The 20,154-nt window shown below is 42.9% G+C and overlaps 1 protein-coding gene across 1 annotated transcript in view; it reads right to left on the bottom strand.

Moving 5' to 3' along the window:
• Deptor (DEP domain containing MTOR interacting protein) overlaps window positions 1–20,154 on the bottom strand; it is a 128,729-nt gene that overhangs the window by 74,902 nt on the left and 33,673 nt on the right. Inside the window, exons 2-3 of the mRNA XM_034516923.2 lie at window positions 17,635–17,813; window positions 14,192–14,315 (exon numbers count right to left, since the gene is read on the bottom strand). Coding sequence (XP_034372814.1) covers window positions 14,192–14,315; window positions 17,635–17,813 — 303 coding nt within the window. The remainder of the gene's footprint in view (window positions 1–14,191; window positions 14,316–17,634; window positions 17,814–20,154) is intronic.

The raw sequence follows: 20,154 nt of genomic DNA, 5'->3' as shown, positions 1-20,154 counted from the left end.
ATGACTGAAAGAAAATTAAAAAAAAAAAAAAATCTATTCACTTAAATAGGAATAGGGTTATTCCTGAAGGGTGGGCTAGGAATTATTTCTTTTTATCCTGACAGAGTTATTTATAACTCAAATCCTCCCCGATCTCCACAGAGGACTTATCTTATACTTTTTTTTTTTTTTTTGGTTTGGTTTTTTTTTTTTTTTTTTAGACAGGGTTTCTCTGTGTAGTCCTGGCTGTCCTGGAACTCACTTTGTAGACGAGGCTGGCCTCGAACTCAGAAATCCGCCTGCCTCTGCCTCCCAAGTGCTGGGATTAAAGGCGTGAGCCACCACCACCCGGCTATCCTATACTTTTAACCAAAGAAAGTTTTGTCAGTGAAGAAGTCAAACTACAGTTAGGTTTCTGGCTAACCAGGTGTTGGCTAGTGATAAAACAAAACAACAAAAAGCCTTATATTGCTCTCCAGTATAATAAACTAGTGTTTCGGGCACAACTTACTCATGTGTGTTGTCCACAGTTTTGAATGCATGATTCAGACTGACTTGTGTGATTAGAAAAATAGTATTAATTACAGATTAATATATATTTATATTAATATAATTAATATTAATAATTATTATATAATAATTAATATAATATAATTAATATTAATAATTATTATATAATAATTAATATAATATAATTAATATTAATATATGAATTATAATATATATTAATATATATTAATAATGCATATATGAGCAATGAAAGTTTTAACTACTTTGATATTATAGATATCTATATAGAGTTATAGATTTGATGTTTGTCCTGTCCAGCAGGGCATTAAACAGGGGTCCGGGGAGGTCACCTGAAAGAGAAGATGGGGGACAGGCAAACACAAAGAATGGAGATCTGTCTATAGTCTGATCAAATTGCAATTTTTACTTTTTTCACAAAGGGTTTATATACATAAAAAGGCAGGATGTGGGGAAGGGGATGACACAGGAGCGTAGGTGTTCAGGGGGAATACAGATATCTTCCAGAACAGAGTATCAGCTGAGTGAAGCTTCAAGGGACAGGTCACTATGAGTCCACCTATGATTCACTTGTCCTTATCTAAGTTGGTACTATCCACCAAGATTACCTATCTACAAGGTCTATGACTAAGGCTTGGCAACTTTCCACCAAAGCTGCCTGTTTACAACAGCTTCTAGCCATCTGTTTCAGGGTTTTTCCACAGAGACCCAAGACTTTGTGTTAGCATGCCTGTATGTCAGGCCTATAGCTGATCCCAGGCTTTCAGTGTATAAGCAGAGCTGCCCCTGACAGTTGTTCCTAATTGGGGTGTGAACTGAGAAGAGAACACTATTTCATGAGTATAAGTACTGTCTACTGGGAAAGGTAAGGGAATAAGACAAAAAGAAGGGGACACTGACAAAACATGTCCTCTGCCCCACCATCCCCTCCACATGCTACACAAAACAGTCTATTCATTCTGCCTTCAGACTTTGCTCCCCGTTCTTAGCAGCTTTCTTCCCTCCACCCTTTTCCAGAAATATCTAAACTATGCCTTAGAAGTAGGGTCCCTAAAACTAAGCATGACGGTCACATTTGTAATGTCTTTTAAGGCAGGACAACTTCATGAGTTTGAGACGAGCTGAAGGTAAATGGTGAGTTCCAGGCTGCACAGTCTCCATTATGCAGTGAAATCCTATCTCAAAAAAAAAAAAAAAAAAAAAAAAAAAAAAAAAAAAAAAAAAAAAAAAAAAAACCTTGAAGAGTGGCTCGCCCTCTGATATAGGATGTTTATTGCAAACTGGTTATGGGGAAAAGGAGGGGTGAGATCTAGGTTCAGGGGCTCATGCCCAGTGTTGTGCGGAGATAGAGTCTGTGCTGGCTGGAAGAAAAGGGCAGAGGAGTGGAGGGAGGAGGCCTCACAGGGAGGGACTGAAAGGAAGGTAGAATCTTCTTTTCTTTCTATCATCATTAAGACCTCAAGTCTCCATCAAAGTATCTAAACTAAGTAACAACCTACATAACTTTCACTCTTTTTTCCTAAACTTAAAATTAAAGCAACAACAAAAGACTTTCAAAAAATGAACTTAAAGTCATGGTTTTTCTCCAACATTTATTGGGGGGGGGTGTATTCTTTTCCCACCCCACCCCTACCCCCAAATAAATATATATAGGGTCCCACTTTGTAATCCAGACAGACTGTCTTGGAATTTACCATGTACCCTGAGCTATGCTTGAAGTATGAGCATCCTCCTGTCTTAGACTCCCAAGTACTTAGATTATAGATGTGAATCACTACACAGAGCTTGGGTTTCTCTGTGTAGCCCCGGCTGTCCTAAAACTCAGAGAGATCTGCCTGCCTCTGCTTTTTCCACTGCTGGAAAAAGGCCTGCACCATCACACCCAGCCAAGCTTAACATTTAATAGAACTTTTATCTGCTCACTTTTCGAAGTAGCAGGTATCGAACCCAGAACCTCACACTTATTAGGCAAATGTTCTCACTCGGAGCTATGATCTCACCCCTTCTCTCTTTCTTCAGAAACAGAGTTAGAGTTCACTGTGGGGGCAATTATAACATTTAAGCATGGTATTTAATAGAAAGATGCTCATGAGAAAGACAGTTCATATGCAAGGCATGGGCACCGCTTCTTCAAGACAAGGTAGCCCAGGCCCTGCCTTGTGTGGGGCAGGGGAGAGAACTCAGTGGGTAGAGTGCTTGCTTTATTGCATTAAGTCCTGAGTTCGGAGCTTAGCATCACATAAACCAGGTGTGGTGGTACACAGCTACAATCTTAGTACCCAGGAAGCTAAGGCGGAGAGAGTCAGGGCTAGCCTTGGGTACATAGTGAAAATGGTCGCCATGGCCCAAAGGCTAAGTTACTTTAAAAAGAAAAGTTTCATATTCTAGAAAATGCTAAAGCTAACTTGTTTAGGATGTTAAGCCATAGTAGACCACAGAGGTGTTTTTTAAAATGTTTGGTCAGTGGCACCATGGGTAATAATGTGCTCAGATCCACACTAAACTGTATATGCATTTTATGGCTATTACCACCCAAGTTGATGGTTAAAATTCAGTTGCAAACTTAACTTCAGTGAATTTAAAAATAATAGTCGGATATTTTTCTTGCTAGAAGGAAGGGATTTTTCAGGGGTGGCCCTAAAATTAATAACTGCTTTCTGTCAGTGTGCTGTGATTTCCAGTTAGTAGAAGAATGCCTTTATTTTCCCTCCCAAGCTCTGTCAAAGGGATTGTAATTAAGCAGGGTTTTTTTTTTTCATTTAACAAACAAAGCTTGGAAAACAATGTAACTGTAGTGTGTTGCAACTGTCCCTGTGTTTCACACAGAGCCACGGGCTAAGGGAGTCACCACATGAAGTGTCAACGATGAGAGTCCCCATCTGCTCTTAGAGATTCAGCCATGTGGTCCACTGGGCGCATTCCTCAAATGTCCACTTGTACCTAGTGTCAATATGTGTTCCCCAATCCCTCCTGCTCCATGAGGCTTCTTCTCCTCTCTGACATGAAATGCTAACTAGCCTCACCATGCCCCACCTCCCTAATCCAACAATAATAGATATCCTCTGGGAGGGACTTTGTAAACATTTCCCAGATGGAACCCATGACCATCAATGAGAGCTGGATAAGGAAAAAAAAAAAAAAAAAAGGGTTCAAAGCACCCTGGATATGGTCATCAGCTTCCACAGTTACCTGCAAGCAAATCTAATTCTTAAAAATTATCATTGACATGATCATTATTGTTACTCTCATGGTTTTAGTATGAAGCAGAGTTGGGGTTTTAAGAAAACAAGATATATGCCCAAGGGGTGGGTATAGGACTCTCATGCTAATTTTTTTTCTTACTCCAATTTTGAAAAAACAAATGAACCTATGCTGTAAGCAACTTTTGGCCAGTATAACTTTTTCTGCTGTTGTTCATTTTATTTAGTATTTGTGGCCTGAGAGGTACGCATGTAAAGTATTCACATGGAGGTCAAGAGACAACTTTGTGGAGTGGGTTCTCTCTTCTACTGTTATGTAAGTAGCAGGAATCAAACCCTGGCCCTTAGGCCCACACCACAAGTGCTTTCGCTTTCTGAGTTGTATAGCTGGCCCCAGGATCAGTCCTGAACAACAGAAAGACTTGGGTGTTTTAGTTTGCCCACCTCTAAGTCGTTTTCCTTACTAGGAAAGTTACGCCTCCTTCCTAGGGAAGTTAGAAAATCAAAGGAATCACGTGAGCAATAGCTAGGATTCCACCAAAGTATAACAAGGCCATGGAGGGTGGGGCTGGCTCTGGTTAGTAGTCAAAGCTTTTGAATATTCATAAGCAGAGCCTGCAAGGAGTAAGTCTGAACAGAGTGGTCTCAAAGTAGGGAAACTCCTTGTTTACTCCAGTCCAGTGTGACTATCCCTCAGCTTGCGGGGGGGGGGGGGGGGGGGGGGGGGGGGGAATGCCTTTCTTAAATGAAACCAGCACATATATTTATCTACTTATTTTTTGTTTTGTTTTGTTTTTTTTGAGACAGGGTTTCTCTGTACATCCCTGGCTGTCCTGGAACTCACTCTGTAGACCAGGCTGGCCTCGAACCCAGAAACCCACCTGCCTCTGCCTCCCAAATGCTGGGATTAAAGGCGTGGGCCACCACTGCCCGGTTTATCTACTTACCTTTTCCACAAATAGGGGAGGGTATTTGCATTAGATAATGAGGATTCAAGATCATAGGATCTTGGAGTTTCCAGTTATGCCAAACAGACTAAAACACGAGACACAGTACAGTTACCCTGGAGAGCTTGCTGCAGAACCAAGGGGTGATACAGCAGAGATGCAAGGAACCAAAAATGTCATCATTGGCCCATTAAATTCATAATCCAGAAAAAAAAAAGGCCAGCCAGAGCACCATGTGTCAACAGTAGTCAGTGTACCATGCGTTAGATATATAATCAGCAAAAGCACAAACAGCTGACAAATAGACAAAAAGACTACAAACAAGTGACTTTCCCATTTATAGGAAGGAAATAGACAGTCCAGCCCTCCTTAACTGGAAGGAGCTAGGAACTCCTTTCTGATCTCAGGATCCACCAACCTGGGTCAGGTTAGGAGGCAGCAGGATCGTACATATGCACTAACGAAGGGCAGTTTATAGCCCAGCATGGTGGCCTAAGCCTGATCCCAGCACCCAGGAGATAGATGCTGGAAGATGAGGGATGGAGGCAGAAGGATTATTAGGTCATGTTCAAGGAGACTACACATTGAGTTAGGAGCTACCAGGCCTATGTGACACTCTCAAATAAACACAGGACAAACATAGCAATATAAACAGACAGAAAGGCAGTTTATAATAAAGGAGTTATTAAGACCAGGAGCAGGGCTCAGGGACGCATGGAGGAATTATGGGGCTCAGATCTAGCCAACTGGGTTGGTCATGATCACTAACACCCCTAGTCTCAATGGGAGAGGGTTATCTAGGGCCTGTAGCACAGGTGTGAGGAGGGTGATGTTTGTCCACAAACATGGCCTTCAACAATGTCAAGGGAGCTGAGGAAAGTGCCCCCCATTGATGGAGCCTCTGAGACCTTGGAAAATGGGGGAGGGCCGATCTCATCTTGGGTAATACTAGGTTACATTTAATATACACAGAAAAACACCTGGTGTGTTAAAATACAAAAGTCCTACTGTAGCTGAGGCTATGTTAGACTGGTCCGCACAACAAGGCTGAGTGGGGGTTGGGCACTCTCTTCCCATAACACATAAGAAAACAGACTTAGAAAGGGGTCCCAACAGCAGAGGAACTCGGGCCCATCTTCCTTTGATTGCAGAAATCCTGAAGCCCATCCCAATCCCCTCTCTACCAAATTGAAAGTAACCACAGAAAAAGTACCTACAGGGCATGGGGGGGAGGGAGGAGCATTTAGTGGAAGTTAGCAGTAACTCTCCACACTTTTCCAGACCTGGTTTCTTGGTCAAATGGCAACTTGTTTACCTTTAAATCAAGTCATTTCTAAACAATCATCCAGAGCTAGAAATCTGTAGATGACAATCTAGGTCTGATGAGTTCTGACAGCACAGATGGCTGTCGCCTGATTTGCATATTAACAAAGCTCTAATGTAATGGAGTATCACACCAGGGGGAAGGTGGCATCACTCCTAAAGGAGGGAAATGTGATTTCTAAAACCACTTGGCACAAACCAAGTGACACTTTTCTCAGGCTCACTTAAAAGTCTATTATAGGGTGTGGGGAGATGGTTCTTTGGGAAAAGTGCTGGCCATGCAAGCATGAGGACTTGGGTTTGGATCCTCAGAACTCTTCGTAAAGCCAAACACAGCAGCAAGCATATAAACCATAGCCTTGGAGGCAGATTTGATGCCTAGCACCACATGAAACCAGGTATGGTGGTAGTAAATATCTGTAATTCTAGTTTTCAGGAAACAGAAGCAAGAGAATCTGAAGTTCATTGGTCATTCTCAGTTACATAGCAAGTTCAGAACCAGACAGATCACATGAGTTCCTGTCGCAAAACTAAAAATAAAAACAAAGCCAAATTCTTGACTCTGAACAGCTTTGGGAGAGAGAGACAGACTAAGACTTTCTCCCCAGTTTTGGCCAAAACAGTAAATAAATTCATTTTTTAAATTTTAAATATATAATTTTCTCTTAATATGGTAAAGTATTTAAACACATATCTAGGCTTATTGGCCTGTGGCTCCTGCAACAAGACCACTTAAATTTTTGTTCTAATGTTTTTAAATACTATATGAAGAGGGGATAGCCTCTTCTCTTCTCTTCTTTTCTTTTTGAGACAAGGGTTTCTCTGTGTAAAAGCCCTGCCTGTTCTAGAACTCACTCTGTAGACCAGGCTGGCCTCAGACTCTCAGAGATCGGCCTCTGCCTCGAGAGTGTTGGGATTAAAGGTGTGGGCCACCACCATCTGGCTTCATTGTTTTAACATAATATTTTTATTGGTTATTTGGAAATTTCACATGACACACCCCTTTCACACTCACCTCCCAGTTCTTGCAGGTCCAGCCCCCACCTTTGTGACCTCCCCAAAAACAAAAGAAGAAAGGAAAACAAACAAACAAACAAACAAAAAAAAACCTAAGTTTAATTTGTGTTGCCCATATACTCACTGGAACAAGGTCAAAGTCCCATTGGGCAGCCCCTTAAGGAAAATAGTCCTTCCCTACCAGAAGTCATCAACTGGGAAGAGCTTACACTTCATCATCTGTCTCACAATTCTTAGTTCTTTTCAATGGCTTCCTGTCTAGACTCTCTTTTTCTTTCTTTCTTTCTTTCTTTCTTTCTTTCTTTCTTTCTTTCTTTCTCTCTTTTTTTTTGGGGGGTGGCAGTAGGGAAGAGAAGATGCAACAGACGTTTTCAATGTCTCTCAGTCTCAGCTGCAAGTCTATAGTCATTGATACCGCTGCAAAAGAAGCTTGCCTGCCCTTTTTTTTTTTTTGGTTTTTTGAGACAGGGTTTCTCTGTATCAAGCCCTGGCTGTCCTGGAACTCACTCTGTAGACCAGGCTGGCCTCGAACTCAGAAATCCACCTGCCTCTGCCTCCCAAGTGCTGGAATTAAAGGTGTGCGCCACCACGGCCCGCTTGCCTGCCCTTTATAGTCAGTGACAGCATGGATTATACACTGCCACATGGTTTCTGGCAGTTGCGTGACCATGAACATCAGCATCATTCAGGTGGTGGCACAGATCACTGACATCTCCATGGCCTAACAGCCCTTTAAAAACTCTGGTTTTTAAAAGTTTTAAAAGCTTTTTGTTGGAATGATGGTGAATGCTGTAATGCCAGCAGATGGAAGGTCAAATCGGGAACAGAGCAGTAGGCCAGCCTTGGTTTTGTAGTAAGTTCCAGGACAGCCAAGGCTATGTGACACCCTACTTCCTAAACACAATAAAAAACAAAGCAGCAGCAGCAGCAGCAACAACAACAACACGTACACACTTTTAAACATCAAATTCTTTTCTCAAGTGCTATATATCTATTACAGATTTCACATTTATTTGTTTTGTTTTGTTTTGGTTTGGTTTTTTGTTTTTTCGAGACAGGATTTCTCTGTATAGCCTTGGCTGTCCTGGAACTCACTCTGTAGACCAGGCTGGCCTTGAACTCAGAAATCCACCTGCCTCTGCCTCCCAAGTGCTGGCAGATTTCACATTTATAACATCATTTTTACTTATAATAATTGAGCAGTGAAACATGTGAGGTATTTGTGAAGAACACACACAGAAATATGATTGATGTATGGAGAGGGTCATGATGGCTTGCTCGTATAATCCTTGCCCTTGGGGGGGGCAGAGTTAGGAGGACTGTGAGTTTGAGGCCAGATGGGTTACATACAAAGTACCAAGCTAGCTTGGCTAACACCAATTTCAAAACAAAGACAAACAAACAATGTTTGAGGGATAATTATTGCTCCCTAGTGGTCAGCCCCAATATTCAAAGAATTTGTGCAGTGTAGCCATTAGGAGAGAGTCCCTCCAAACCTCTCACATTTCCTCAAGGCCTGCAAACTGATGCAGCTTTTGTTCAGACTGGCTTCTCAAGGCTGTTCGCAAAGCAAACAGACCCGAAAGAAAGACAATGCCGTTTCTCCAACAGAAAAGGTGCATTTGTTTTCTGCTAGTCTGAAAACAGAGTGTCTCACTCCAGGATAGATGGCATGGTGGCCTGAAGACATCATGAAAACTTCACGTCCCTCCGTCTTAGGGTTCTGCTGTACACAACCCTGGCAGTGGGTATGCAACTGCCAGCCATGGTGTGATTTACAGGGACCAAACCACGGTGGTACTTTGTCCACTGTCATTGCAAAGAGGCATAAGCTGGCCGTCATGTCCTGACCTGGGGTTTCTTATCATCTATGTGCACCCAGGAATGGCTATGGCAAACTTGCTGGCAGGCAAGTATGTTAAAATCTCAGTTGGAGATTAACATTTCTTAACATGGGTATGAGCGTCATCTTGCCCACATAAACTATGGTAAAAGATGACTGTTAACCCAGTAATATTGGAATCACTGCATAGCTCAAATACACGAAGGCAAGAATACTTATAGGAGACTACATAGCAGCTGGGCGTGGTGGTACACGACTTTAATTCTAGCACTAACTAAGAAGGCAGAGGAAGATGCAGTTCGAAATTTGAGGCCATCTGTTTTAAATAGCGAGTTCCAGGACAGTCATGTCTATATAGAGAGACCCTGTCTCAGACAAAATAAAATTCAATTTAAAAATTCAAAAGTGTCTATATTGTACATGTGCTGTGGCACATATATATCAATCTAATAATCAGAGGGAATATGAGTTTAAGGATAGACTGATCTGGAAAACAAAACTCTGCCTCAAAACAAGAAAAAACAACAAGATTCCATGAAACCCACTAATTATGCAGCACAATTAAACTAAGAATGTCCATAGCATAATGAAGAATGTTTTGTTACAAGTTTGCCAAATGGCTGAAAATATTGCAAGCTAAAATTTGAATCAAGTGGTAGAACTGAAGATACTCGTTTGCGTTCATGCCTATAATGCCAGCACTTGGGAGACAGAGGCAGGAGTATGGCTGTAAGCTTGAGGCCATTCTCATCTATATAGTAAGTTCCCAGACAGCTAGGGTTACATAAAATGTCTCAAAATAAACAGCCTAACTAAGTAACCAACTCAAGTAACAAACTGACCAGCCTCGGTTTAAAAAGTGTTGCTAGGTAAAAACAGAAGAAGACAGGTTTAAAGATGTGCTGGAGAGATGAGGCTAGCAGGAAAATGTTTGCCAGAGAATCCATGTGAAAGGTCCCTTTGGTGGGTCTGCCATCTCATTACTGGGAAGGCAGAGACGGGGGATCCCTGGAACTTGCTGGGCAGCCAGTCTAGTCAATCTATGAGCTCCAGATTCAGTGACAGACAATCTCCAAGAAGAAAGTAGACATTGAGGAAGATGCCCGAAGCCAACCTCTGGCTTCCATATCAGTTACATCAGACAGGTTTATTCATCTAGCCCCTTGTAAGTGCATGTCCCCTTCCCCGCACCAAAATATTTATATATTTTATTTATTTTTAGGTGTTTGTGTGTGTGTGTGTGTGTGTATGTATATGTATGCGTGTGTGTAGTGAGTGTCATGAACATACAGATGCCAGGGGAGGGGACCAAGAGATGGTGTCTTGTCCCCTGAAATGAAAATTAAAGGCAGCTGTGAGCCATCTGATGTGCGTACTGAGAACCAGACTTGGTTCCTCTGGAAGAGCAGCAGCAAGTGTTTCTAATCGCTGAGCCATTTCTCCAGCCAGAAGTGTTAGAAGTGTTAGAAGGTAGACATCTCTACCTCCCTATCTGGGAGTCTGTAGCAACCATTTCAGCTGTTCTATAGCTCATGTCCTTAGTATTATAGTGGAATTAATCATGCCTGCTGGGTATATCACTGAAAATTGTAAGGAAAACCAAACAAATGATGTATCGGATGCTTTGTAAGCTCTAGAGGCCAGACAAGGTGACTAGACAACAGACTGGCTATTGTCGCTTGTCATTAAGCGGCTCTCTCATGCCAGCAGGGCAGACGCTCACAGCAACACAACACGGAAAGCCCTTTGTTCACTGAACAATACTTACTGTGCCAGGCACTGAGAAAGAACAAAAGGACCATCCTGGGACACATGGTGGAGAAGATAAGACACACAGAAGGACACTGCCTCACTGGCGATGGCTTCTCCCTTTGGTTCCTCTTCACTTAGAAGAGAAAATGAAAAAAAAAAAAAAGCAGTGGGAACCCACGGACCTCAGGGCCTTTATCCATTACCTTCTTCAGTCAGGCCTAAAGCCCCATGCAGGATAAATAGGCTGGGGGCTGGAGAGAGAAATTCTTACTGCTGAGAACAGTAAGGTCCTTTGGATAACAACAAAAGAACCCAACTAGACAAACAGGCTATTCACCAGATGTAGAGGGAATTGAACTCTACATTAAGTCAGGTGAAATTAGAATAGAGAAGCCATCCCTAGATTGCAAGAGAAAATCAAGGTTAATATAAAAGTGTGCTCTTCATCAGCTGGTTAAGTGTGATTATAATATTTCAACACTCTCCCCTGTCCTTTCCCCTCTCCGAATCCTTCCATGTATTACCTCCCACTCTCCTTTGAACCTATGGCCTCCTCTTCCATTGTTATTGCACCTGTATATGTACATACATCTTATTTATAAATATGATCTTCTCAGTTCACATGATGTGGTTTGTACGGATGTTTTCAAGGCTGACCAGTTGAAACTGGACAACCACAACCAGTTGGCATTCTTTTCCCTGGGGAGGACCACCTCTCCCACTCCCAGGTTTCCACCATTGATGATAGTTCTTTGTGTAGGGTTGTGTCTAGTTCTTTGTGTCTCCTGAGTTTTTCCCTGTCTACTTGGGTGTGTTCACTGGCATCATCCTTGCTCAGCTCACATTTGGACAGTCATGTTGCCATGTTGGTGACAATTTATGGAGGTAGATTCTGACATTACTAGAAACACAAACCCTGATCCTCTTTGGCTCTTACAATCTTTTTTGCCCCATCTTCTGCAGTGTCCCCCAAGTCTTAGGTGCAGAGCGTTTTGTAGACATATCCCATTGGGACTGGGATTCACAACTCTGCATTTTGATTGGTTGTGGTTTTCTGTAGTGGTCTTCATCTAGTGCAAAGAGAAGTAAGTCCTTACCCTTGAGGAGGGGTAAGGACTACACTTACTTACCTGTGGGTATAAGGACAAATGTTTATACATTATAGTTTATAGTTAGGGACTATGCTGGCTTAGTAAATTACTGATTGTAGATTTTCCCCCAGTAGCCATGACTTCACTGGCAATGAGTAATTACCTAGGCTTCTAGCACCAGGCATGGTTTCCCTCTTGTGAGTACCAAGTAGAGAGCCGCTGGTTACTGCTAAGGTATGTTTGCCACTACTGCACTCTTAGGTTAGGTGCCATGCTGGTTGCTGATGTGGGTCATCAGCGTCATAGTTGAGTAGGACTGTTGGTTGTTTGCTTCCCTCCTTTGGAAGCTAGCATGGTGCCTTCTGGTACATTGAAAGCTTATTCTCAGGAAGGAGGTATTCAGGCCAGACCCAAACCAGGTCTTATTATCAGTATACCAGGGATATAGGCCCTGAAGTAGGATCTCATGCTTACGTCTGTCTGTAGATCCTCCCAATGAAGTATTCTAGAGAAAATACTGAAAAAAAAAAAAAATCCCTTTAATTATATATAAAAAAATAAAGTCTCTGAATATATAACCAACTTTTTTTTTTTTTTTTTTTTGGTTTTTCAAGACAGGGTTTCTCTGTGTAGCCCTGGCTGTCCTGGAACTCACTCTGTAGACCAGCGTGCAGAGTGGCCTCAAACTCAGAAATCCACCTGCCTCTGCCTCCCAAGTGCTGGGATTGAAGGTGTGCGCCACCACTGCCCGGCAACTATTTACTTTTTTTTTTTTTTTTCCCCCATTAAACTCAGGTGGAGTCACACTGCGAAAGCAGGACTCGAACCGGGAGAGAGCGCGGGCTCGCCCTCTGCAGGCGGCTACCTTAACCGCTGCGCCACCGCTGGCTTGCTAACTATTTACTTTTAATATTATAAAAGTATCTTAAACTTATATAATGACAACTGTGCTGAAATTCATGGAAAGATCACCCATAAAACAAGGGGAAATGCATATAACGGAAGACACCATTTCAAATGTCCCAAAATTTGTTCCAAACATCCAGCAATCAAAAGCAGTGGCCAAAGTTTATGAGACCAGAGCTGGGTCACTTAGGGTTAAATGCGTATTAAATTTCTTTTTCCCAGTGCTAATTTCACAAGGAATTTGGAGAAATAAATTTACTTGGAATTTGAGACCACTGAGTATTAATGACTAGAAAGTATATGGCAGACACAGAGAGTCCTGGAATACTGATGAACTCACAAAAAAACCCAAAACCAACCAAACAAAACACCAAAGCCAGACTCCCTCTTCCTCCTCGGTCTTATACATGCTAGGCAACTGTGTACATCTGAGACACATCCCTGGTCCCTATTCATATTTTTCATCAAATATTCATCACATAATTGGCAAGGCACAGGTGGGCTAGGCTGGAAGGGATACAAAAACCGGCAGACATGTCAGTGGTAGGGTGCGTGAAGCATGAGCAAGCCCCATATTCACAGCTAAGATTGAACCTAAGCTCTTAATCCTCTCGTTCTTTTGTCTGACTTCCTAGATCTTCACTGTAACCCCTACACCCACCTGCCACGGAGCTGGTGACACTTGTGTTATCTTTTACGTGACAAATAGGGATTTTTCAGGGTGTCCAAAGCTTTGCAAGACAACCAGAATTAAGGAATGGCATTGCTTCCGAGCTCCATTCTCAAAACGTTGCCCTGGATAAAAATAAAGGTGGTTGGAAAAGCTAGAGGCGAAAGAAAAGCAGACCAGCTCCGAGACATACCTCTTGGGAGACTGTAGACCTGCCAACTGAGTACTCCTAGGCTGTATATGGTATGTTTCAGCTTCCTGAAAGCTAAAATATGGTCCCCAAAGATCCTGCTCCATGAAGGGCACTCAGCACTGACTGCCTGACATGACCCTAACCTTTCCCCTGTGCACAGCTAGTACAAGACTGAATCTTCAGATTCTGCAACAGTCACACCTATCAAATAAGGAAAAGGCCATGGGCATCACTTGATGGAAAACATCAAACAGTGCTCTTCTGTTTTCACTTCTGGAGTTTTGTTCGATTGTCTTAGGTAGAGGGAATATGATTTTGATAAAGTATCACGAATCTTATGAAGCTAACTTTAATTTTTGGCAACGAGAGAGGCGACTATGTGACAGAATCCTCTCCCACTGAAAGGAACAGTTATGTAACCCACCCACATGGGAGAGCCACACTGAGGTCGACATGGGAAAAGGTAGACAGATGGGCTGCTCCAGCTCAGTTGATAGACCACTTTCCTGGTACACATAAAGCCCAGAGTTCTATCCTCAGCACTGCATAAAACAAGGAAGGAATAATGATGTGCAGCTGGAATCTCAGCAGACAGAGCCAGGAGGGTCAGAAATTCAAGGTTATCCTAAGACTACACAGGCCTGGGATACAACATAAGGTCCTTTCTCAAAAATAAATAAATAATCAAGCAAAAGAATAGAGCCCACTTCCCTTTCCCAAGTCAAGATGGCAGTGGACCTACTTTTCATACAGCCTCTGTCCTCTCATGAAGGCTTTCACCTCGTTGTCCAGTGGGAAAGTCCCATCATCCTTTCTAAAGCGGTAGAAGAGCTTTACGTCCTTGAATTCCTTGTGCTCATCACACACTGAAACACAAAACACACAGAGAGGAAAATGAAAATCTCACAAGGGACAGAAGATTAAGAAAAAAAAAATCCACTCTCTGATGAACCCTTGATCACACATATCTACAGTAAGGGACCATGCTCAGCACAGCGCCTCAGAAAGAGCAGTGCTGTTAGTATCACCACTACCATCATCATCCTGCTGAAAGGCTCCCAAAATTCACTCCAGCATGTACCTTCCCCCCACCATGAGCAAGCCTGGAGAGACCTTGTTTACCACAACAAGGTCAAGTGACAGGATCTAGGTGGAATTACCCACCTTGGCTGCCCAGAACACAGAAGCAGAACTGCCCCTGGGCTTGCCTTGAGACATCTCCTCAGTGACCTGGAACTGACTATGGATTATCCCACCCATCTGAAACCAGGAGGGGTTGTGGGTTGGGTCTTCCCCTTTAAATTGAGAGCTGAACATTAAAGCTTTGGGCCTTGATCAGAGAACTTTGTCTTGGCCTCATCTCTTCTCACCGTCCTTCCCCTTTCATTCCCAGCCCCCCTTTCAGGTGAATCCAGTTGACTTGTGGCCGCGGGCGGCTACACCAGCATCCATCCCAACATCTTCATAAGCATGACCCTGGAACAGCATGAGCATCAAAGAAAGTGAATAAGCAAGATGGCGTAGCATCCGCCTGTAATGCCTTAGGAGGCTGAGACAGAGAAACACTAGTTTGAGGCCAACTGGGGCTACATAGTATGATCCTTTTGTTAAAAAATCAAAAGTGATATAAAGAGAAATTTAGCATATGACTAAAATGATGCTAGGCACGTGCAGGGTTAGGGAGAACTTCAGTGGGAGTGACGGAGGATTCCTCAGGCCCCCAGCTCTGAGAAACAGAAGCTTCTCTGAAGGGTTATTGGGTTATTTGAAAATAGAACACCTAACAGTGAGTGGAAATTGAATAAAAATAAGAAGAAATGTACCTTGGCTTAAAAGAACACCAGTGTGCAAGTGTCTAGGTCAGGTTGAGACTTTGAGGACATGTGGTCTTGGGGTTTCAATTGCTGTGATAAAACATCATGACCAAAAACAGCTTAGGGAGGAAAGGGGTTAGAACATCTTACACTTCCAGGTAACAGCCCTTTACCGAGGGAAGTCAGGGCAGACACTCAAGCAAAGCAGGAACTGATGCAGAAGTCGCAGAGGCAGGCTGTTAACTGGGTTGCTCCTCATGGATGGTTCACCTTCATTGGATACTACCCAAGGCCACCAGCCAGGGGTGGCACAACCCAGAGTGAGCTGGGCTTGCTCACACCAATTATCAAAACAAAACAAAAAACAACAACAACAACCCAAAACAAACAAACAAAAAAACTGCACCACAGTGTTGGAAGCCGACTCGTAGCAGAAAGCGGCTATCAGCTTTGCAGCCATCTTGAGCCATATACCCTGACAAGAGACTTGTTTTTCAACAGCCTACAACAGCTGAGCACACTCTGATAAATATCTTCTTTATCCTACATATCTTGTTTTTCTGTTTAGTGTCCACAGCTACAAGGCACACAGGGCATATGGAAACATTTTCTTTCTTTCTCTCTCTCTTTCTTTCTTTCTTTCTTTCTTTCTTTCTTTCTTTTTTTTTGGATGGGTGTTGCAGCACATCTCTTTTTTGTTGTTGTTGTTTGTTTTTTTGTTTGTTTGTTTGTTTTGAGACAAGGTTTCCTCTGTGTAGCCCTGGCTGTCCTGGAACTCACTCTGTAGACCAGGCTGGCCTCAAACTCAGAAATCCGCCTGCCTCTGCCACCCAAGTGCTGGGATTAAAGGCATGCGCCACCACTACCCGGCTTTTTTTTTTTTTTTTTTTTTTGCATTTTTTTCTTTCTTTCTTTTTTTAAGATTTATTTATTTATGTGAGTACACTGTAGCTGTCTTCAGACACACCAGAAGAGGGCATCAGATCTCATTACAGATGGTTGTGAGCCACCAAGTGATTGCTGGGAATTGAACTCAGAACCTCTGGAAGAGCAGTCAGTGCTCTTAACCGCTGAGCCATCTCTCCAGCCTGGAAACATTTTCTTAATTGAGGTTCCCTCTTCCTAGGGGATTCTAGTTGGTAGAAAGCCAACATAAAACTAGCCAGCGCACACATGTTCGGGATGGTCACTGAACCTTTGACGGTGTCATGGTTTTTGAACGATAATGGCCCCCATAAGCTCATATATTTGCATGCTTAGTCCCCAGTGGCTGAACTGTTTAGGAAGGATTGGGAGGTGTGACCTTGGAGAAAGTGTGTCACGGGGGTGGGGGTGGGGGCTTTTAGGTTGTAAAAGCCCAGTGTCTGTCTCTGTGCCTTCCACCTGCTGATCAGGATGTAAAGCTCTTAGTACCAGGCTCGCTCACTCCTGGTCATGATGATCACAGACAAACCCTCTAAAACTGTAAGCAAGCTCAACTTAAATGCTCTCCTTTAGAAAAATTGCTTTGGTCCTGGTGTTTCTTCACAGCAATAGTCAGTGACTAAGACAGAGAATAACAGTCAAGACCTATAGACAGCCAAAATGTCCCTTAGCCTAATAGATAAGGCTACAGTGGCCCATACAGGGCACACCATGCATACAACAGCAAAATGAGCAGCCAGGGGTAAGGCTCTTGGTATCCGGGAAGAGCTCTTTAAGGAGGGAAAAGATAGAGAAGATCATGAATATGTGTGATGAGAAGACAGATGTGGTCAACTAACTTAGAGGGAGAAGAAGAATCAGCAAGGGTTGGAGGGGGAACAGGTATGAACAGTGGGGGGTATCTATGGTAACAAATTGCAGTGGCATACATTTATGGGATGTCATATAGAAACCTCTTGGTTTTCCTGCTAACATAAAAAAAAGAAATAATTTCAGAGAAATAGACTATCTACACTGGTGAATTCAACATACAGCATGCTGACCAAGTTGCAAAGAGTAAACATGCATCCACATGAAGGCTCAAATATGACACCCAGTCTAGAAAAGCATATGAAAATAACCCAAGTACCTCATGGAGGATGGATGCAATTGGGAAGAGGTACTAAGGACATAATTTAAAGTAAAATGTTTGCTTATTATCTATCATTTGATCTTGTGGAGACAGGGTCTCACATAGCCCAGACTGGCTTCAAACTCATTATTTATTTAGCCAAAAATTTAGCTGAGCCTTGAACTCCAGATTCTCCTGCCTCTTCGGATGCTAGCACTCCTCCCTCTTACTTCTTCATGAGTCTTTACTTCCTGTCCAGCCCAGCCTTGATGGTTCAGGGATAGAATTCTCACCTATCATTTCCTCTCCACACCTTGACAGTGCCGCCTCACTCACCATGATGAATGATGCCCCGGTCAGCTAATTTCTGCATGAGTTTTATCGCCGTCTCTCGGTCAGAGGCCTCCTTGTGTTCAATGAGCCAGTCGATCAGTTCTTTTGCAACAAAGCAGTTTGGGTAGGTTTTGAGATGATGCCGTCTGTCTTTAATAACCTTCTCTTCATGGAGCCGCAGCCTGAAAAGATGAACAAGAACTTGAGGAATGTTGATGGCGAAAGGAATTCTTAAATCAAATCAATCCCATGGAGAAGTATATAAATAGGTGGAAGGTTGCCATCCAGCTGGGACCCGCTGCTCATCAGAGATCATGCATAGTCGTCCATATATGCATACATACATACATATGATCTGTGTGCATCCATCCACTAATTCATATGCTAAAGACTCATATATGGCCATGAGTGACCTGTTAGAGACGTCTAGGCAATAGAAGCATTCGTCAGAAAATATGGACCAACACGCTCCTCTTTGGGGCCATTTTCTTTTTTCTCCACTAGGGACCTCAGTTATGTTTTTGTTGGTTGGTTGCTTTTTGAGACAGGGTTTCGTGGGGCCCAGACTGGTCTGAAACTTGATTTGGATTCCTGATTTTCATGTTTCTACCACAGAGTAGAGGCGTGTGCTACCACATCTAACAGACTATAGCAAATCTTAGTAGCTACCACAAGGTGATCTGACCATCTTACAGTGATTAACTCATGTAATGGTCACAACAATCCACCAGAAGTTAGAACTACCCTCACTCTTTTACAGCAGAGACTTAGGTCCTATGGCTAAATGACTTGTCTAAACCCACATAGCTAACAAGTCCTGAAAATGAGATCTGAGGCCCATTGTTGTCCCTGAGTGTCATCAAGCTGCCTCCAGCTAGAGATGTATAAATGAAAAGTCATACAGAAACTGATTAAAGCTGTTGGGCAAATACATACATACATACATGCATACATACATACATACTACATACTTCCAGGCTGGTGGCTTAGTAGAGGAAAGTGCTTTGGGGCAGCTTGCCCCTCCCCTTCGATGACTTCACAGAGGAATCATGGACCTGCCTTTTCTTTAAGGTTTCTGCCATTTACGTTTTTTTTTTTTTTTTTAATCATCCTTGCATTTTCTTTCTTTTTCTCAAATAACCAATGACCGTCAAGTTCCCCTCATTCAATCCACTCATCAGATTTATATGCATCATAATGCATCCTCTGAACAGCTCTGAACTGTCTTAGAAAACACGAGTATGCCTCATAAAGAATTGTATGGTTCTGGCAAGTGCTTCAAGGGCTCCCCACCCCCACCCCAATCTGTAAAGTGGAAAGTGTCAATAGACTCTCTATCCATAACCATGAAGAGATTTAGCAGAAACCCAGCAGAGGGACCCTTCACAGGAATAGTTCTAACGTAAGAGACTGAAGGGCTGGTGTGTGGTGTTCAATGGAAAAGTGTGTGTGTGTGTGTGGTATGTGTAGATGAGAGAAGAAGAAAGCCTGGTGGGAGTGGGGGAGAGAGAGAAGGAGAGAAGAACAGAGAGAGAGAGAGAGAGAGAGAGAGAGAGAGAGAGAGAGAGAGAGAGAGAAAGAGACACACACACAGAGAGAGAGAGAGAGAGAGAGAGAGAGAGAGAGAGAGAATGCTAGGTGGAAGGGGGAGGGAGAAGGGGAAAGAAAGAAGAGAAAGAGAAAAAAGAGAGTGATAGAGAGAGAAAGATCCTATTCTTGTCTAATTTTTGTTTTGCTTTGCTTTTCGACACAAGGTCTCATGTATCCTAGACTACTCTTCAAATCCATAGGTAGCTAAGGATGACCTTGAACTTCTGAGCCTCTTGCTTCTACCTCCCCTCCTAAGAGGATGGGTATATACCAGCAGGCCTGATTTTCAGTATGCTAGGCAAGCACTATACCAACTGACCTATATCCCCACCTTTTGTGGGGGAGGAGGGCAGAGCCTCTTATAGCCCAGGTGGCTAGGGATGGCCTTGAGCTCACAATCCTTCTGCCTCTACCCTCTCTGAGCACCAGGATTACGCATAGCATACCTCTCCAACCCACTTTGAATGGATTTTGATAACTCAAAAGTTGTCCCAAGTGGGGAGTATTCTAGACTTAAATCTCCAAGACTTAGGTGTTTTTTGTTTTTTTGTTTTTTTGTTTTTTTGTTTTTGCTATCCCACTGTGATATTTTGAATATGCTTGGCCCAGGGGGTGGCACTATTAGGAGGTGTGGCCTTGTTGGAGGAAGTATGTCATGCTGAGGGAGAGCTTTGAGACCCTCTTTGTAGCTGCCTGAGAGATTCAGTCTTCTCATTACCTTTGGAACCAGATGTAGAACTCTCAGCTCCTCCAGCACCATGCCTGCTGGATGCTGCCATGCTTCCTGCCATGATGATAATGGACTGAATCTCAGAACCAGTAAACCAGCCCCAATTAAATGTTGTCCTTTATAAGAGTAGCCTTGGTCATGGTGTCTTTTTGAAGCAATAAAAACCGTAACTAAGACACCCAATTATACAGACCAAACAGTGT

The sequence above is a fragment of the Arvicanthis niloticus genome, chromosome 13, assembly GCF_011762505.2.
Source record: "Arvicanthis niloticus isolate mArvNil1 chromosome 13, mArvNil1.pat.X, whole genome shotgun sequence".
NCBI classification, from domain to species: domain Eukaryota; kingdom Metazoa; phylum Chordata; class Mammalia; order Rodentia; family Muridae; genus Arvicanthis; species Arvicanthis niloticus.
This window is presented reverse-complemented; position numbering and strand designations above follow the sequence as displayed.